General features: G+C 39.4%; 1 protein-coding gene across 2 annotated transcripts in view; it reads right to left on the bottom strand.

The window, feature by feature from the left end:
* Window positions 1-16853, bottom strand: part of cemip (cell migration inducing hyaluronidase 1) — an 81006-nt gene that overhangs the window by 12322 nt on the left and 51831 nt on the right. For both annotated transcript variants that reach the window (XM_077713510.1, XM_077713509.1), the window contains 8 exons: window positions 15714-15749; window positions 13811-13969; window positions 12345-12525; window positions 10239-10454; window positions 7855-8066; window positions 4680-4865; window positions 2618-2822; window positions 754-840 (listed from right to left, as the gene is read on the bottom strand). In XM_077713510.1, the coding sequence (XP_077569636.1) occupies window positions 754-840; window positions 2618-2822; window positions 4680-4865; window positions 7855-8066; window positions 10239-10454; window positions 12345-12525; window positions 13811-13969; window positions 15714-15749 (1282 nt within the window). The remainder of the gene's footprint in view (window positions 1-753; window positions 841-2617; window positions 2823-4679; window positions 4866-7854; window positions 8067-10238; window positions 10455-12344; window positions 12526-13810; window positions 13970-15713; window positions 15750-16853) is intronic.

Below are 16853 nucleotides of genomic sequence, written 5' to 3'. Positions count from 1 at the left end.
CACAACCCTTTTGGCATCTTTCGTGAAAGATGTTGCAGCAGTTCTGCGGATGTTCTTCTCGTCCTTCTCTATGTACCGCACCGTGGATTCATTCAGGCCGCAATGTCGAGCTACGCTAGCGTAGCTACTTCCTGCTTTCAACCTGTCCAATAAACTAACTTTTTCGGTGATTTTTAACATCTTCCGCTTTTTCTTCAGCTCACTAGAAGCACCAAGGGATGAAGACCGTTTGCGAGGGAGGCATCACGAAGGACTTCACAAAACTTTTGAGCTTAACTTGGCGAGAAGCGTCCTGTACAGCACAAGATAAGCGTGGACTGAGAATGGGCATCGGGAGAAGCTTGGGTTTCCGTGGTGAATGGGCCAATGGGGAGTCGAGTACATTCAGCTGGCCAATCAGCTTGCGTTTATGCCCGTGATGCGGAAGTGACGCGGCCGTAATGCGGAAGTGACGCGGCCGTAATGCGGAAGTGACGCGGCCGTAATCCCCCATGATGCTTTGCGCATACATGCATTTTTTGTGTTTTAAAATTTATAAAATGATGAAATTACTAATTCTAATTGAATATTTTGTTTCCACACCCTGTAGGACGATGTAATTTATAATTTTAATTTAATATCTTTATTATTTTTTTTTTCCTGAAAAAAATCCGCGAAGCTCTGCAGGCAGCAATAAGTGGAACGCGAAGTAGCGAGGGTTCACTGTACGTTATATATACCCTTAAGTTTATAAATGAATTAAAAATATATTACCTCAGAATAAGCGAAGTCTTCTTTGATGTGGAAGAACCGAGTATTATAAGATTCTAGTTTGACTTCAAGTAAGTGCTCTGGTGAGTGCTGGAAAGATATAAAATATGAAATTCTTTAACTTTTGCCACATAAACATAACATAATAATGTCATAAATCTCAGTTTGAAAAAAGCCTTACATCAAGATGAAGGAATTGAACAATGTCAACGTTGGTTAGGATATTTTCATTTTTCATATATACACATATATATATATATATATATATATATATATATATATATATATGTATGTATATATATATGTATATATGTATGTATGTATGTATGTATGTATGTATGTATGTATGTATGTATGTATGTATGTATGTATGTATGTATGTATGTATGTATGTATGTATGTATGTATGTATGTATGTATGTATGTATGTATGTATGTATGTATGTAGTTAGGTAGGTAGGTAGGTACGTAGGTACGTATGTACGTAGGTACGTATGTACGTAGGTACGTATGTACGTAGGTACGTATGTACGTAGGTACGTATGTACGTAGGTACGTATGTACGTATATATATATATATATATATATATATATATATATATATATATATATATATATATATATATATATATATATATATATATATATATATATATATATATATATATATATATATATATATATATATATATATATATATATATATATATATATATATATACACATAATGACAAAGCGGGTCATGGTGCCGGTAATACTTGTTCCTGAGCTCCCATCACGTGGCGCTCCACTGTAGATTGCTAAATGAGAGCCTACGTACGGATCTGTGGAAAAATCTCCGCGTTAAAACCATCTAAAGAGAATATTTTAATCCAAACTGCGCAAAGAAGTCACTAACCGAGTCGGAGTCCAAGTCTAACAGATTTGTCAGCCACGGAACCTCCTCGTAGTCCAAAAAGTCAAGAGTCCAACGTGAGATAACACGGCGCATTGACGGGGGGTGATGGAGGTTGAATTTTATCTTTTATCTTCTATCTTGGGTCATCAACGCATCCAATGAGCCCAAGAAATAAAAAAAAGGAGTGCTACATATGCTAAAGGCATAGCACTCTATTCCGGCATAAATAATCTACTCTCTGTAATGCCAAGAAAGAAGAAGCAAACATTCGAACGATGACAACGATATCCTTTTCCAAAGACACCTAGTATGTGGTAACCCCTTGAAATATGAAAAAGTATACGGCCGTGAAGCTGCCATGACGAGAGGATGTCAAAACACTGCTCGAGATACCATTATGAACCCCCAGCGGACAACAACGAGGGGGAGACAAAGTTGGAAACCTTCACGTGGTGTCTCCTGAGAGGCCGCTCGCCGCGGCCTGCGAATTCCAACAAAATACCACTCAGAGCTGCTAACAAGGAACGTGGCACCCTACGTTGTTCATCCAGCCGGAGATATTTGACTGCCCCTCACCTCCGACTACCCCCTGGATGAACTAATCCACGTTCCAGTGGCAGCTCTAGCGCTGTCTGAGGGTAATCCTCAGGCGCTTGTAGTGCAACAACAACAACAACGAGGACGATGGTGAAGAACTTGGTCTTCCTTTAAGACATCTGGAGGAGATCTACAGTATGGTACACCGTTTGCAACAACGGGTCCAGGAGATTGATGACAATATGGTCAGAGCCATTGAATTTGGCAATGGTCTTGAGGGTCTCCTGTCCTTGTACAAAAGCATATATGTGCAAAAACAGAAACTTCAATCGAACTTCAAAAAATTTACTTCTAGTTTTAATTAAATTAAATTAGCTTTCCAATTACAGATTTTGAATTATTCCTTTTCCTTTAATTTGACCTTTTACTCACCAGTCGGTCATTTGGGATCTTTTTGGGCATCGGCACATCTACAACAGAAAGTTCAGCATGTCTTGGGTAGGCCCGAGACATGCAATTGCTCGGTGGACTTCCTCTTGGGAGGACAGCTGTTATCTTTACCCTCTCACATCCTTTGAGAGAACAGTAAGCATAATGTTCCTTGTCGTTATGAGCCTGAATCTTCAAGAAGAGCAGCCTGTAACAGACACACACGCATAAGCACAGCCTGCCTTCCTCGCAATTCTCTCTGGAACAGTTCCAAAGTGAGTTGGCCATATTCCACAATACAAGGAAACAATTGTAAGGCCAGCTAGTTAGCTATCTTACAATTCGTAGTGCGAACAAACAATGGCAAGGCCAGCTAGTTAGCTATCTTACAATTCGTAGTGCGAACAAACAATTGCAAGGCCAGCTAGTTGGTTTATCCTACATTCCACTGCCCTAACAAACAATTGTAAAACCAGTTTGGCCACATTGGCTCGACATAAACAAACAATTATTAAACCAGTTGGCAGGTCTACCCCAATACACTATACAAAATGTATTGTAACGTCTATGAATATAATTTAAAGAAAAAATGAACCGTATCTTGCATAAAACGTGAAAAACTTGTGCCATTTAATACTTGCTCAGGGCGTCGCCATCTTTCCATAGTTAAATGTGTTCTGATCATTGCGTTCAAGAAAAATAATATATATATATATATATATATATATATATATATATATATATATATATATATATATATATATATATATATATATATATATATATATATATATATATATATATATATATATATATATATATATATATATATATATATATATATATATATATATATATATATATATATATATATATATATATATATATATATATATATATATATATATATATATATATATATATATATATATATATGTGCATTTTCTTGTAGTGCTTTCAACGAATCAATCCAACCCTCAAAAACGATTTTATGGCTATAAAACCTTGTTTTTGCGGCCGATTGGTCACCGGTCTTTTGGTCGCCCGGACCGCGACGACGGGCGGCCAAAAGACCGGTGACAAAAGAAGGCAAAACAACACAGTCTATGCATAAATAAAAGCCAACAATGGCCATGAGAAGTTTCACTGAGCCGACGTGTATAAGAGTTTGTATGTACATGCTTTGTCCCTTTAAGAAGCTACGTCAGTCAGGGTCTTAACAAGTTCTCCAACAAAAAACAATAAAAGTCCGGGAAATTTGGAGCTTTTCTTTAGCCTAATAATTACTAGGGAATTAAGTATGACTAAATAGTAATTTGCAGTTCGTATTTAGGGAATTTTAATAACGATTTAAATGGTAATTGTCAATAGCCTTCCGGGCGACCAAAAAATCGGTGACCAAAAGACCGGCGACCAAAAGACTGGCGACTAATCGACCGTGTACCAAACCTCGACTGCAGCTACAGCTGTGACTCATAAAAAAATAATCAATAAATCAATGCACAAAAATCCACTTGCTAGCAGCAATTAATGATTAAATACAAATACTGGAACTTTTCAGACAAACGGGCCAGGGGGGTGAGTTTCCTAGGAAAAGACAGCGATGAACGTCAATGGCGTACTGGCAAACTTTGCCCGAAAATGGGGTAAAAAAAACAATATATATAGTTTGCAGTCTAGCTTTGATTGCTCTGTTGACGACAAAAACTAAAGGATGTTTGACTCGAAAAAAGAGGTGGTGGGCTTCTCATTTATGTGAATGAGGGATGGTGTAATAATAGAACTGTTCTGGTTAGGCGCCCGTTGCTCAGACATAGAATTCATGCCAGTGAGAGGCAGACTCTTCTTTCTACCCTGAGAGATAGCTGTTGTTATCATCACTGCTGCCTACATCCCACCATACGCTAAGGTAAGTACTGGTCCCTCCCAACTAATGGACACAATTATCAATCACCAGAACGCTTACCCAAGTGCCGCACAAATAATTGCAGGACATTTTAATGGGGCAAATCTCAAAAATCTGTAACATATAAGCCATACATATACTGTAGTACGTGTGTCTGACCCTGTGTCTTCCTCCCAGTAGTAAAAGCTTCTGGTCAGTTGTGAGTGACTGATCTTCTCCATCTGCATGGTTCTCATGAAGACTCCTGTCTTGCGAGTCTGTTTGGTCAGGCGATTGTGGATGTCTGTGATGACTTCAAAAGTGGTGCCTTTTGGGTAGCACACACCTACATTTATCCAGTCCTTCCTGCAACAAAAGATGGCGATATAAAGCAATACAAAATATTTGTCTTCGCATGGCTGCTTCCAAAATATTGCAACGTTTAATAGCATTTTAAATTTTATACAGTTCATATTATGGTACATGTATAGGAATAATACAAATAGTCGTACCTATAGTTACAAAATTAATCAGAACCAGAATTTATTTTGTAACTGTTACGGCTGGCAGCCTGGACACACACTATGTAGGAGGTGTGTGCTTTCTTTTCTTTACAGGTACCTGCAGCTGTGGCTCCACCCCTGTGACAAAGCCCTGCCCAGGCCAACACAGCTGTGACTAATTCCCCAATCATCCCTCCTTCAATCAAGATTCACTTCCTGCCCTTATTTAAACCCTTTTCAGTTGTCAGCTTGCCCTTGCCTTTGATCCCTTGTTGCTGAATTGCTGACTTGTAGGATTGTGAGTACATTACTCCCTGTTATATTTTGTATGTGTTGTTAATGATTTTGGGTTGCATAGGGGGACTTGAGATAAGTTTAGACACCCCTGGGTATACATATAGTTTGTGCATTTAGACACATAGTTATTCCCCTGTCTAAATTTTATTACATCAGTTTGACAGTGGCACCCTTCGGTCTTATTTCCTGTATTTTGTGGGTGTTCATTTGGACACCTGTCTGGGAGGGGGTTTTACCGTGTTTATTTGAGGGTGCCACTTTAATATCTCGTGCTTCCCCGATGTTATCCCGTCGTCTGTTTTAATGACTTTATTGTAAATTAAATATAACTGAAGGCTACTTGCAGTGTTTGTCCAAACTTATCTTTGACCGAACCCGTCTGCTGTGATAGTTGCGACTCCCTGGTATACCTTACCCCAGGGGGAGTCGTTCAAAGTGGGGGCTTGTCCGGGATATCATTAAGATTGGTTATCACAGCAGCAGTTTGGTCAAAGGGTGGTGCGGTCTGCTAGTGCAGTATGCCGGTGAAGGCTGGGCAAGCAGTGTTGAGGTAGGCACATTTAATAGCTATCATTCAGTGTAGTGTAGTGCTGTAACTAGCAGGATGGACTTTGATGCGAAAGAGTTCCTTCTTCAACTTGGCACTGTAGATCAGGTTGACCAATGTAAGAGAAGAGATCTGTTAGCTCTTGCCACTCATCTAGGGTTCACTCTGTCCAGGACTACCAGGCTAGCTGATTTGAAGCAGGAGGTTATCCATATATTAATAACAGAGCAGTGCTTAGAAGCCACAGGGGGAGCATATGCGGGTGTTTCCTCTCAGTCTCTGGTTGATTCTGAGGAATCAGGCAGGGGGGAGAAAAATGAGGTAGGCAGGGATGGTGTCACCTTGAATGTAAAGGCTCTAGTTAGAAATCCCAGGGCTGGTTTAAAAGGAAAACCAGATGGAGATGGTACTGTGCCTATTGGGGAAGATCCCCACATTGCTCTAAAGATGTTACATATGCAATATGAGGCTTGGGATAGGCCCATCAGCTTGCCCTCAAGAAAAGGGAGTTGGATTTGCATTATGCCCATCAGCTAGCCCTCAAGCAAATGGAGAAGGAGATTGAAATAACAAGACTGGAAGCAGAACTCGAGAAGCTCCAATATGGCAGCAGGTCTATGGACGGCAGTCTTTTCTCCACGCCCTGCTTGAGTCCAAGCCCGTCTCGGAAAGAGCATGGTAGCCAAAAGGAGCAGAAACGATTGGCAGTGGAGGAAGAGAAGAGAAGGGATGAAGAGAGAGCAAGACAGGAGGAAGAGCAGAGAGCATTGGAGCTTGAGCGTGTAGAGAAAGCACGTGTAGCTCAAGAACGGCTTGAGAAGAAAAACACTTTGGAGCTTGAGCGTGTAGAGAAAGCACGTGTAGCTCAAGAACGGCTTGAGAAGAAAAAAGCTTTGGAGCTTGAGCGTGTAGAGAAAGCACGTGTGGAGCAAGAATGGCTTGAGAAAGAAGAAGCTTTGGATCTAGACCGTGTAGAGAAAGCCCGTCTAGAGCAAGAACGGCTTGAGAAAGAATGAGTTTTGGAAATTAAGAGGCAAGAGAGAAAAAGCCTTGGAGCAAGAGCGACGAGAAAGAGAAAAGGCCATAGAACAAGAGAAACTAGAAAGAGAAAAGGACTTGGAAGCAGAGCGAAAAGAACTGATAGAAAGAAAAAATGGAGCAAGAGTTTGAAAAGGAAAAGGCAAGGGAAGAAGAAAGAAAAAAAAACAGCACAAGGCAAGAAGAAAATGTCCGCCGCGGAGATCAGCCTGCAGAAAGCACCCCAAGTTCCGGTGCCGAGGCCACGCAAAGTACTCCCATCGCCACTGGGGCTGCCAGTCGCACCCGTGCCGAAGCCACTAACCAGGCTGCCGGTGCCGCCCGGCCTTCCAGGCAGTTCTTCCTAGCACCATTCTGCCAAGCACCGTTCTGGCCAGCGCCTGCCCGCCCAGAAGCGGTGGCAATGCTCCGGCGCCCCTGGATGATGGTGCCGGCGACTGCAAGAGCGGCAAAGCTCTGGCACCCCTGGAGTTGGCGACCCTCCAAGCAACCAGGGTAAGGTGCCCGACTGTTCTAAAATTCTGGTGTCTCCTAAAGGCAGAGGGCTTGGCCAAGACTTAAAGGACCGGCACGGACGCCCGCCAGAACGGCCACAGCTCATCATCGGCCGGCGCGGACGCCCGCCAGACCGGCTACGCCTTGTCACCGGCCGGCGCAGACGCCTGCCGGACCGACCACTTCCTCGTCTTGTTTCTGGCTGGCGCGGACGCCCGCCAGATCGGCCACGCCTCGTCACTGGCCGGCGCAGAAGAGGACGCTGGTGCAGAAAAAGACGTTGGCGCAAAAGAGCGCGCATTAAAGCACGCCCGCACAAAAGAGGGCGCAGTAAAGCACGCCGGTGCAGAAGAGGACGACGGCGCAGAAGTGAAAATAGGCGAAAAAGGGCGCATTAAAGCACGCCCGCACAAAAGAAGGCGCAGTATTATATAAGTGTCATCTTTCAATTCTGCTGTTCTTTTTTTTTACTTACTTATTGAAGTTAATAAGCCAGATCGTAACCTCGGTAGGTGCAGCCTGGTCCCAGTGGATAGTATAACCCTTTGCCAATGTGATGACTGGTTGGAACTGCTGGTAGTGCTTCCCCTTTCCTAAGGCACCCTCTAGTTTCAAGGGACGGTCAGGATAATCATTTTTCACTATTTGCATGTTTAGGTTGGAGGGATTACGTGTTTGGATGTAGATCTGTAGGAGCACAATCATAAAGTTGCCAGTTGTCAATAATATAAGATTATTAAGTAAGATCTAAGTAAAGAGGATCTATGATGAATGATGAATCTTGAAAAAGGGATTAAAAAATAATTTATCAAGGCTCACACGGGTCAGTAATCATTGAAACTGCAATAAAAACATTTGTGCGAGTGGTTTACTTCTGTATAGTTTGAGAAAGATCACATATCAAAAAGCAAGTATTACGGCACAGGACATGAATTGATTGACTACTTGACTACCACCAGTAAAGCACCACTGCCATTGTTGCTGTCAGCGAAAGTACTGCAGACTAATGGCGACTCTAATAGCCGCAAATGAAGACCAGATCACCCGTTTCAGAGGAGATCGATGGATATATCCCACAGGAAAGCAAAGTCATAGAAAATACAAAGTGAGAACTGGAAGCTATCAAAAAACACATTTATGTTCCGAGCACTTATGGTGTGAATCATATCATATCCAAAGGCCCAAGGGTTTACCCCATCCATATATATAAACATACTCACTATGTGTAAAACTCCTAGATGTTGGGGCTTCTGCCCCTCCCTCCTGAGGTCTGACCTACCTTGGGTAGGTAAAGGAGTTGTATTGGAATTACAAATTGGAGGCAGACAGCGTGAGATGGCACAGCGGAAGGCAATCAACATCAGCGACCTCTGAATAGCCAGTGGGAGCTCCACCTCACCGCCCCCATCATCGTCTGGTTCCTTTGTCAGTTGCAACTAGCGCTCTCCCTAATTGAAAAATGAAGTCTGGCTCTTAATTTTTGCTTTGTTCCTAGAGTTTGTCTGCCTCTTCTGCATTATTCAAGTATGGGTTTCTGGTTGCCTCTGGAACATCCACTACGATCCATGTGACTCCTTCCTGAATACCTGGATGAAGCCTCAAAAATAAATGTTGTTACCTCCATCACCCAAACCATGTAGTCTGCTTTGGGATCCCATCGTGCTGTGAAGCCTTAACACTAGTTTGTGCAATAACAAAATACCCTATATCTGCACAAACCAAACCAAAGGAAGCCATTGTTTTAGGTGTGTATTTTATCCGAACACGTCAACGTGTGGATAGCTCAGAGTGTTTTAGTTTTTCCTCAGCTTTGACTCATTTCTTGAAAAAAAGATGGCATTTTAAAAGTGGTGAGAATATTTCCTCCATGGCAGCCTGTGATGTTGACAGCAGAATTTGTTATGTTCTCGGAGCGTGAAGTGTGGTAGGACCCATATGCAGGGAAACAGGCAAAGACGGGGAGTGCTGACTTGGTTTTCTTTTATTAAAATAAACTTCACTAAAATAACCAGTAAGAAAAGTAACTACGAGCAAAACTAAACTGACTGGGGTTAACACGAGGAGCACGAGGAGACCTGGAAATGAGGATGACAAATGCGTGTGATCCGACCAAGACTAACAAATGGTGAGGGTTTAAAATAGACAGACATGCGTTGATGAGACAATCAGAAACACCTGGGTCACACAAAAGACAGCAATCAAGAGATACACCCAGGGCGAGGAAAAGACAGGTGAATTCAATGAGCAATCACAGCGACAGGTCACGCATGGGGAAAAAAAACAACGCCAAACCGATCTCTAACAGAATTTTGTTACTAATTAAGTTCAGCACGTTGCATACGATTTTGTCAGAGCTTTATCTCTGCAATTAATTGATAGCTTGCAAGTTTCAACTTTTTAAATATTTGACACATTGGTTATTGTGTATTGTATTTCTGATGGCAAACTGCACATTTATTGCTATTATAAATTTAGGATTACAGATCTCTCCCACAACTCAAGCAATGTAGTCTAGTAGTACGTGAATTCTAAAACCCAACCCGTATTTTACCCGAATATATTACAGCCTACTAGACGTGTTAAAAACAACTTTTTGGCTACCTCAGGGTGAATTTTTTGTTCGCGATCCCCAAAACGAAATAGTTTGTATATTTGCACCGCTTGGCTACCATGGCCATCTCCAACCGCGGCTCCTTTACTACGTTTTTGTCAATCACTAAGGAGAGAAACACTCAGAACTTTCTGCCAATCTCTGGACTTTCAAAGTCAACTACGGTATTTTCATGGCCATGCATAACATTGTTTAAGACCGTAACCCAAGGTGACTGGTTGCATGTAAATGTAACCTTGATGACTCACCTGTGCATAGTGACCACTGCAGATGGCAGCCCTCCAGTCAGGCACGTCAATGCACTCGGGGTGTCTGAGCAGCCAGTTGTCTTCCTTTACAAGATAAGTTCCAGGGTATTCACTGACTGAACCATCAATGTCATGAAATATAGTTGTCTTGTCCCCATCCATGTCCATCTTATTAAACCAAGTTCCAGGTTCCCCGAAAAACACACGTGATGTGATCTATACAAGATAAAAGTACCAATTTTAACAACAAAAAAAGTATCAACATGCACAGTATAGTCGTACTTCAACTCACGTAATTAACTGGTACCAGAACTTTTTTGTAACTTGAACATTTTGTAAGTAGGATTACTTTATATTATAAGGAATTATAAAGAAATCATTTATTAATGTCTTAAAATAAATAAAGCATATGAAAAGCACCTCTGAAATAGTTCCCTCCACGGCAGTTATAATGGAGATGTGATACCCGCTTTTGTCTAGCAGATAGTGCCAAGAGCCCGTTCTAACATGGCCGAAAGCCGTCAACTTTGTAATACTACATTTTAGACTTTTACCTGTGCCCTATGTGTGTGTGTAAAAATATGTGCCATGTTGCTTTTTTTATGATTTCTAATCGCTAAAATAAGGGGAATTGCAATCATTAATAAGGGGAGCATTTACCTGAGGTGGACAGGTAGGTGAAAATCTTGAAACATGGATTGTGGTTGCTGAGACAGCCAACTGAATTGAATTGAATGTTTTTATTGTCATTATATGAGATAGAATGAGACTGATGAAGTGAGAGCCCATTAGAAGGTAGTGATAAGTAAGAATGATTGCATTGGAGATATTTTCAAAATAAAATAACGCAGAAAATGCATTTACTTTTTGGTGGATTTTGTAACTTGGATCTTCGTATCTAAAGTCACTGATTTGCATAAAAAAAACTCATAACCTGAAAATTTCATTCCTAGACACATTTGTAAGTAGAGGTATGTCTACAGAACTTTTTTCGTAACTTGAAAATTTCATAAGCAGAGGTGTACTTTATATGTAAATTATCTAATTCATTCCATGGTCCTCACACAACTACCTACGAAACCTTTTAAAATTGGTGTGTCCCAGTTTTGTATGAAAGATGTGAGGAAAAACATAAAAATGAAAAAAAAAATAAGGAAATGATTATGTGATGATTATGAAATGATCATGTCTAAAAATTCATATAATGCACTCACATACACACACATACAGACACACATACACACAAATATACACACACATTTATACACACATACAGACACACATACACACAAATATACACACATTTATACACACACATACAGACACACATACACACAAATATACACACACATTTATACACACACATTTATACACATACACACAAATATACACACACATTTATACACATACACACAAATATACACACACATTTATACACATACACACAAATATACACACACATTTATACACATACACACAAATATACACACATTTATACACACACATTTATACACAGACACATATACACACATTTATTCACATAGACATATACACACAAATATACACACATATTTTTACACAAATAGACACATACACGTATATACACATATACACATATATACATATATACACATAAACAGACATATATACACATAAACAGACATATATACACATATAAACAGACATATATAGTACCATATTTTCACGACTATAAGGCACACATAAAAGTCAAAAAAATTCTCTAAAATAGACACGGCGCCTTATAATCCAATGCGCTTTATATATGGATTCCAGGAGGCTGCACCAAATTTATACAGGCCCCCGACATCTATTGGTATGCCCCATTCAAGGCCAAAGGCCATTTCTACGAGAATTCTATGTGGCACGGCGAGAAGAGCTACACTAAATCCGGCAACATGCGAGCACGATTAATGGTACAAAAAAGTTCTGGAATCAATTAATTTCTAAAGGTAGAGGTAGGACTTAAATAATAAAATTCTTTTTTTGTTGGATAGTTTCAAAGCATTCCAACAATTACTGTAGAAAATTGTGGTTGTTGTGAAATATTTTTAATTTTTTAATGAATTTCAACATACTGTGACTTACCGGTACGTGGTCAAAGGTGATGTCTGTCACATTATTGTTGGGGCAACTCTGCCATGAGTTGTTAAGCCTAAAGCCAAAAGCACTGCTGTGGCGTCCCTCCAGAGCGGTGTATTTACGAAATGTACAGTTTTGTACATTGATGGGCCCATCGTAGATCTGCATGCCCCGAATAGGGAAATCACTATACAAACAAAACCATACGTTAAAGCATTAAACATAAACTTTCCAACTGTCTTCAGACCTTACTCCTGATGCTCAGTTAAAAGCAAAACAAGTAAATGATTCCAGGAGCAATATTGAGGCAATTTGATATTTTTTTAATATTTAAGTCTCGTCTTGTATTTGCCAAATTATTTAGTATTTATTCATTTAAGGCAGTTTTTGGCTGGATTTAAAGTCATTTTTGTGCATTTTGGGGTTTTTCGCCATTGACGTCCATGACTGTCTTTTACCAGGGAAATCACTACCCTGGACTCGGTTTAAACTTCCAAAGAGCTCCAGTATCTGTATTTAATCATTAAATGCAGTTTTCCATGTGATTTTAGCACATTATAAATACTATAAATATATTAAATATTCCTGAATACTCTTGTCATGGGAAGAGTATTCAGGATTTTTTTTTTTATCAAGCAGCAGCACTATAATTGAACTTGTGGTGGTTGTTTAATTGATAACTCTTTCGAGTTCGAGATACGCAGAAATATACACCTGTTAAATATATTTCAATTTTAAATAATTTCCCAATATTTTAGGAAATATATATTCAAAAGGATTTGCTGAAAACATTAATTCAAAGATTAATCTCAATGTGTTCTATTCTGGTGTAAATTACAGTATCTACTGTTTTAACTCCTTTCTTTGTTTGGCCGTGAATAAATGTCCTTGTTGAATAAATGTGGTTATCTGTAACTTGTTATTCTAAATGAATGAGGTTATCTGGAACTTGTTATTCTAAATGAATGAGGTTATCTGGAACTTGTTATTCTAAATGAATGTTGTTATCTGTAACTTGTTATTCTAAATGAATGTTGTTATCTGGAACTTGTTATTCTAAATGAATGTTGTTATCTGTAACTTGTTATTCTAAGGGAATGTTGTTATCTGTAACTTGTTATTCTAAAAGAATGTTGTTATCTGTAACTTGTTATCCTAAATGAATGTTGTTATCAGTAACGGGCCGTATTTGGCCCGCGGGCCGAGGTTGTAAAACGCGTAAACACACAACCGGGGGCGGTTCGAGCGCGTGGGCTAAATGTTCTTCGGCTAAATAGTCGGTCGGCCAAATAGTCGTTCGGCTAATTCTATGTTCGGCCAGATGGTCTTTCGGCGAGTTGGCTGTCGGCCAGATGTCAGTCGGCTAAATGACTTTTGGCAAGTAGACCGTGCACCAAATCTGATGTATCACTTTCTGGTTTGGGCTCTGCAAAAGATATTTATGGAATAATGAGTTTTTCATGTTCACTTACATGCCACGTGGGAGGGTCCTGCCTGTTAAGTTTTCACCCCCAGGCCCCCAGATACTGTTATAACCTGACAGTTCCATCCCATGATTGTCACTTTCCCCCACAAACAGGGAATTCTTCACCTGCTGATGAGAACCATCATCATCTGGAAACGTTCCTCCACTGCACACATGAAGAACGAGTGTTAGAAAATCTAGAGCAAAAATCAATAGGTACAGGTTCTATTTACTATTAGTCTTGCAGGTGTGTACAAATGTGAGTAACTAACCCTATGGAGAAAGGAAGAAAAAAAAAGAAATAGAGAGATACAACAACAACAAAAAACATTATGATAACATACATACAGTGGGGCAAATAGGTGGTCAGATGAAACCAAAATAGAACTTTTGGAAGAAACACAGGTTCTTATGTTTGGAGGACAAAGAATACTGAATTGCATCCAAAGAAACACCATAGCCACGGTAAAGCATGGGGGTGGAAAAATCATGCTCTGGGGCTGATTTTCTGCAAAGAGACCAGGATGACTGATCTGTGTAAAGGAAAGAAGCAATGGGGACATGCATTGACAAATTTTGAGTGAAAATCTCTTTCCATTAAAGATGAGACGTGGTTGGGTCTTTCAGCATGACAATGATCCCAAACACACAACCAGGGCAACAAAGGAGTGGCTTCCTAAGAAGCATTTCGAGGTCCTGGAGTGGCCTTGTCAGTCTCCAGATCTCAACGCCATAGAAAATCGATGGAGGGAGTTGAGGGTCCAAAACATCACTGCTCTAGAAGAGATCTGCATGGAGGAGGAATGGGCCAAAATACCAGGAACAGTGTGTGAAAGGCTTGTGAAGAGTTATAGGAAACATTTGGCCTCCGTTATTGCCAACATGGTATTGAGATTAACTTTTGGTATTGACCAAAAACTTATTTTCCGCCATGATTTGCAAATAAATTATTTAAAAATCAAATTAAAAGTCAAAAGCGTTTATTGTCACCATGCACAGCTGCGTATAACGAAATTGTTGGTGCTACTCCAAAAAGTGTGTTTTCCCGGTAAAAAAAAAAACATAAATAAGTAACATAAAAATATAAAGAGCCACATCCTGGCAAGGTAAATTCTAAAATATTGCACAATCTAAGATATTGCACAGTGTTATTGCACAGAAGGTATTGTGTGTTGTGCTAACGCAAGTTCAGAGTCCTGATAGCTGTGATGAGAATAATGATGAAGTTCCTGACAAAGCTGTTGGTAGCAAGCTGAAGTTCCAAATCGTCCATTTTGTGGGTGATGGATCTGGCATTGGTCAAGAACATACTCGGAAGCGGTGCTCTGTGCGGTTGTCTCCTTAGCTTAGCTGCTGAGACTGCCCAGCATCCGCGCTTTTGCTTCCTTTTCCTTCGCCGCCTTCGTCTAACTCTGAGTGGGCTGACAATCCACGGAAATCCTGGAGATCTAGAGATGACCTCAGGGATATTTTAGGTTCGTTGGTATTCTATATTGATGGATATATTATATCTCCGACCGAGAGAATTTAAATCCTGGCGACTGTAGAAAAAGTTTGCCCCGCAGATTTTCGTAAATAATGATAAGATTGAGAAAACAAAACACCAAACTGGAGAGCAAAGAGCTGCACCCGTGCGTGCCGCCATCTTGGGATTAAGCTTGTGTTGTGATTTTCAGTTTTTTTCCACATTTTCTCTCATAGTTAAGACTTAACCATGTTGACAATTACAGGCCTCTCTAATCCTTTTAAGTAGGGTAACTTGCACAATTGGTGGTTGACTAAATACCTATTTGCCCCAATGTACATGTTATGTTATAATGTAATAGGTATTATTACTATATTTAATATCACTATTATATGATATCTACAAATCTCTAATAATGAAATAGGAAGAAGCTGAGCTCACATACCTTGCTAGAGTTAGACCAATGGCGTTATCTGCAAATCTATAAAATAGATATGTTTAGTAACATCTTAAGTCAATAAACCTATGCTGCATATATATATATATATATATATATATATATATATATATATATATATATATATATATATATATATATATATATATATAATATATATATATATATATATAAATATATATATATATATATATATATATATATATATAAATATATATATATATATATATATATATAAACATATATATATAAATATATATATATATATATATATATATATATATATATATATATATATATATATATATATATATATATATAAAAAAAAATATATATATATATATATATATATATATATATATATATATATATATATATATATATATATAAACGGACGTTTGTTCGACGCACAGTTTGTCGAACAGACATTTGTTCGACGCACAGTTTGTCGAACAGACATTTGTTCGACGGATGTTTTATCTAACGGACGTTTGTTCGACGGACAGATTGTCAAACAGACATTTGTTCGACGGATGTTTTATCTAACGGACGTTTGTTCGACGGACAGATTGTCAAACAGACATTTGGTCGATGGACAGTTCATTGAAAGGACGTTTGGTCGACGGACAATACGTTGCCGGATTCGCTGCCGGACAATACGTTGCCGGATTCGCTGCCGGACAATTTGTCGAACGGACAATTTGTCGCTGGATTCGCCGCCGGACATTTCGTTGAACGGACAATTCGTCACCGGATTCGCTCGCTCTCAAAATGTTGTGGTCTAAGAATGTACTTTAAAAAGAGTTTTAATTTTAAAGCAGGGTTGGGCAATTCATTTCACAAAGGGAATTAACCTGTGGCTATAATCTTACATATTTGCGTGTTGTATATGTTCATTAATTTGTATAGTTCCTTTATCCAACAAATCTAACTCTAACTCAAGTGCAGTTCAAATGCAAATGACAGACGACCAATCCATTTAAAGTGGAACCTTAGTTGGAATGTATTGTTGACAAGCACAGTGAATGAATAGGCTCTTTAACTGCCAAACGCCAAATGTCCAGGGACGAAGTGTCCGTTCGACGAAACGTCCGGGGACGAAGTGTCCGTTCGACGAAACATCCGGGG

The sequence above is a fragment of the Stigmatopora nigra genome, chromosome 3 (genome assembly GCF_051989575.1).
Source record: "Stigmatopora nigra isolate UIUO_SnigA chromosome 3, RoL_Snig_1.1, whole genome shotgun sequence".
In the NCBI taxonomy this organism is placed as follows: domain Eukaryota; kingdom Metazoa; phylum Chordata; class Actinopteri; order Syngnathiformes; family Syngnathidae; genus Stigmatopora; species Stigmatopora nigra.
This window is presented reverse-complemented; position numbering and strand designations above follow the sequence as displayed.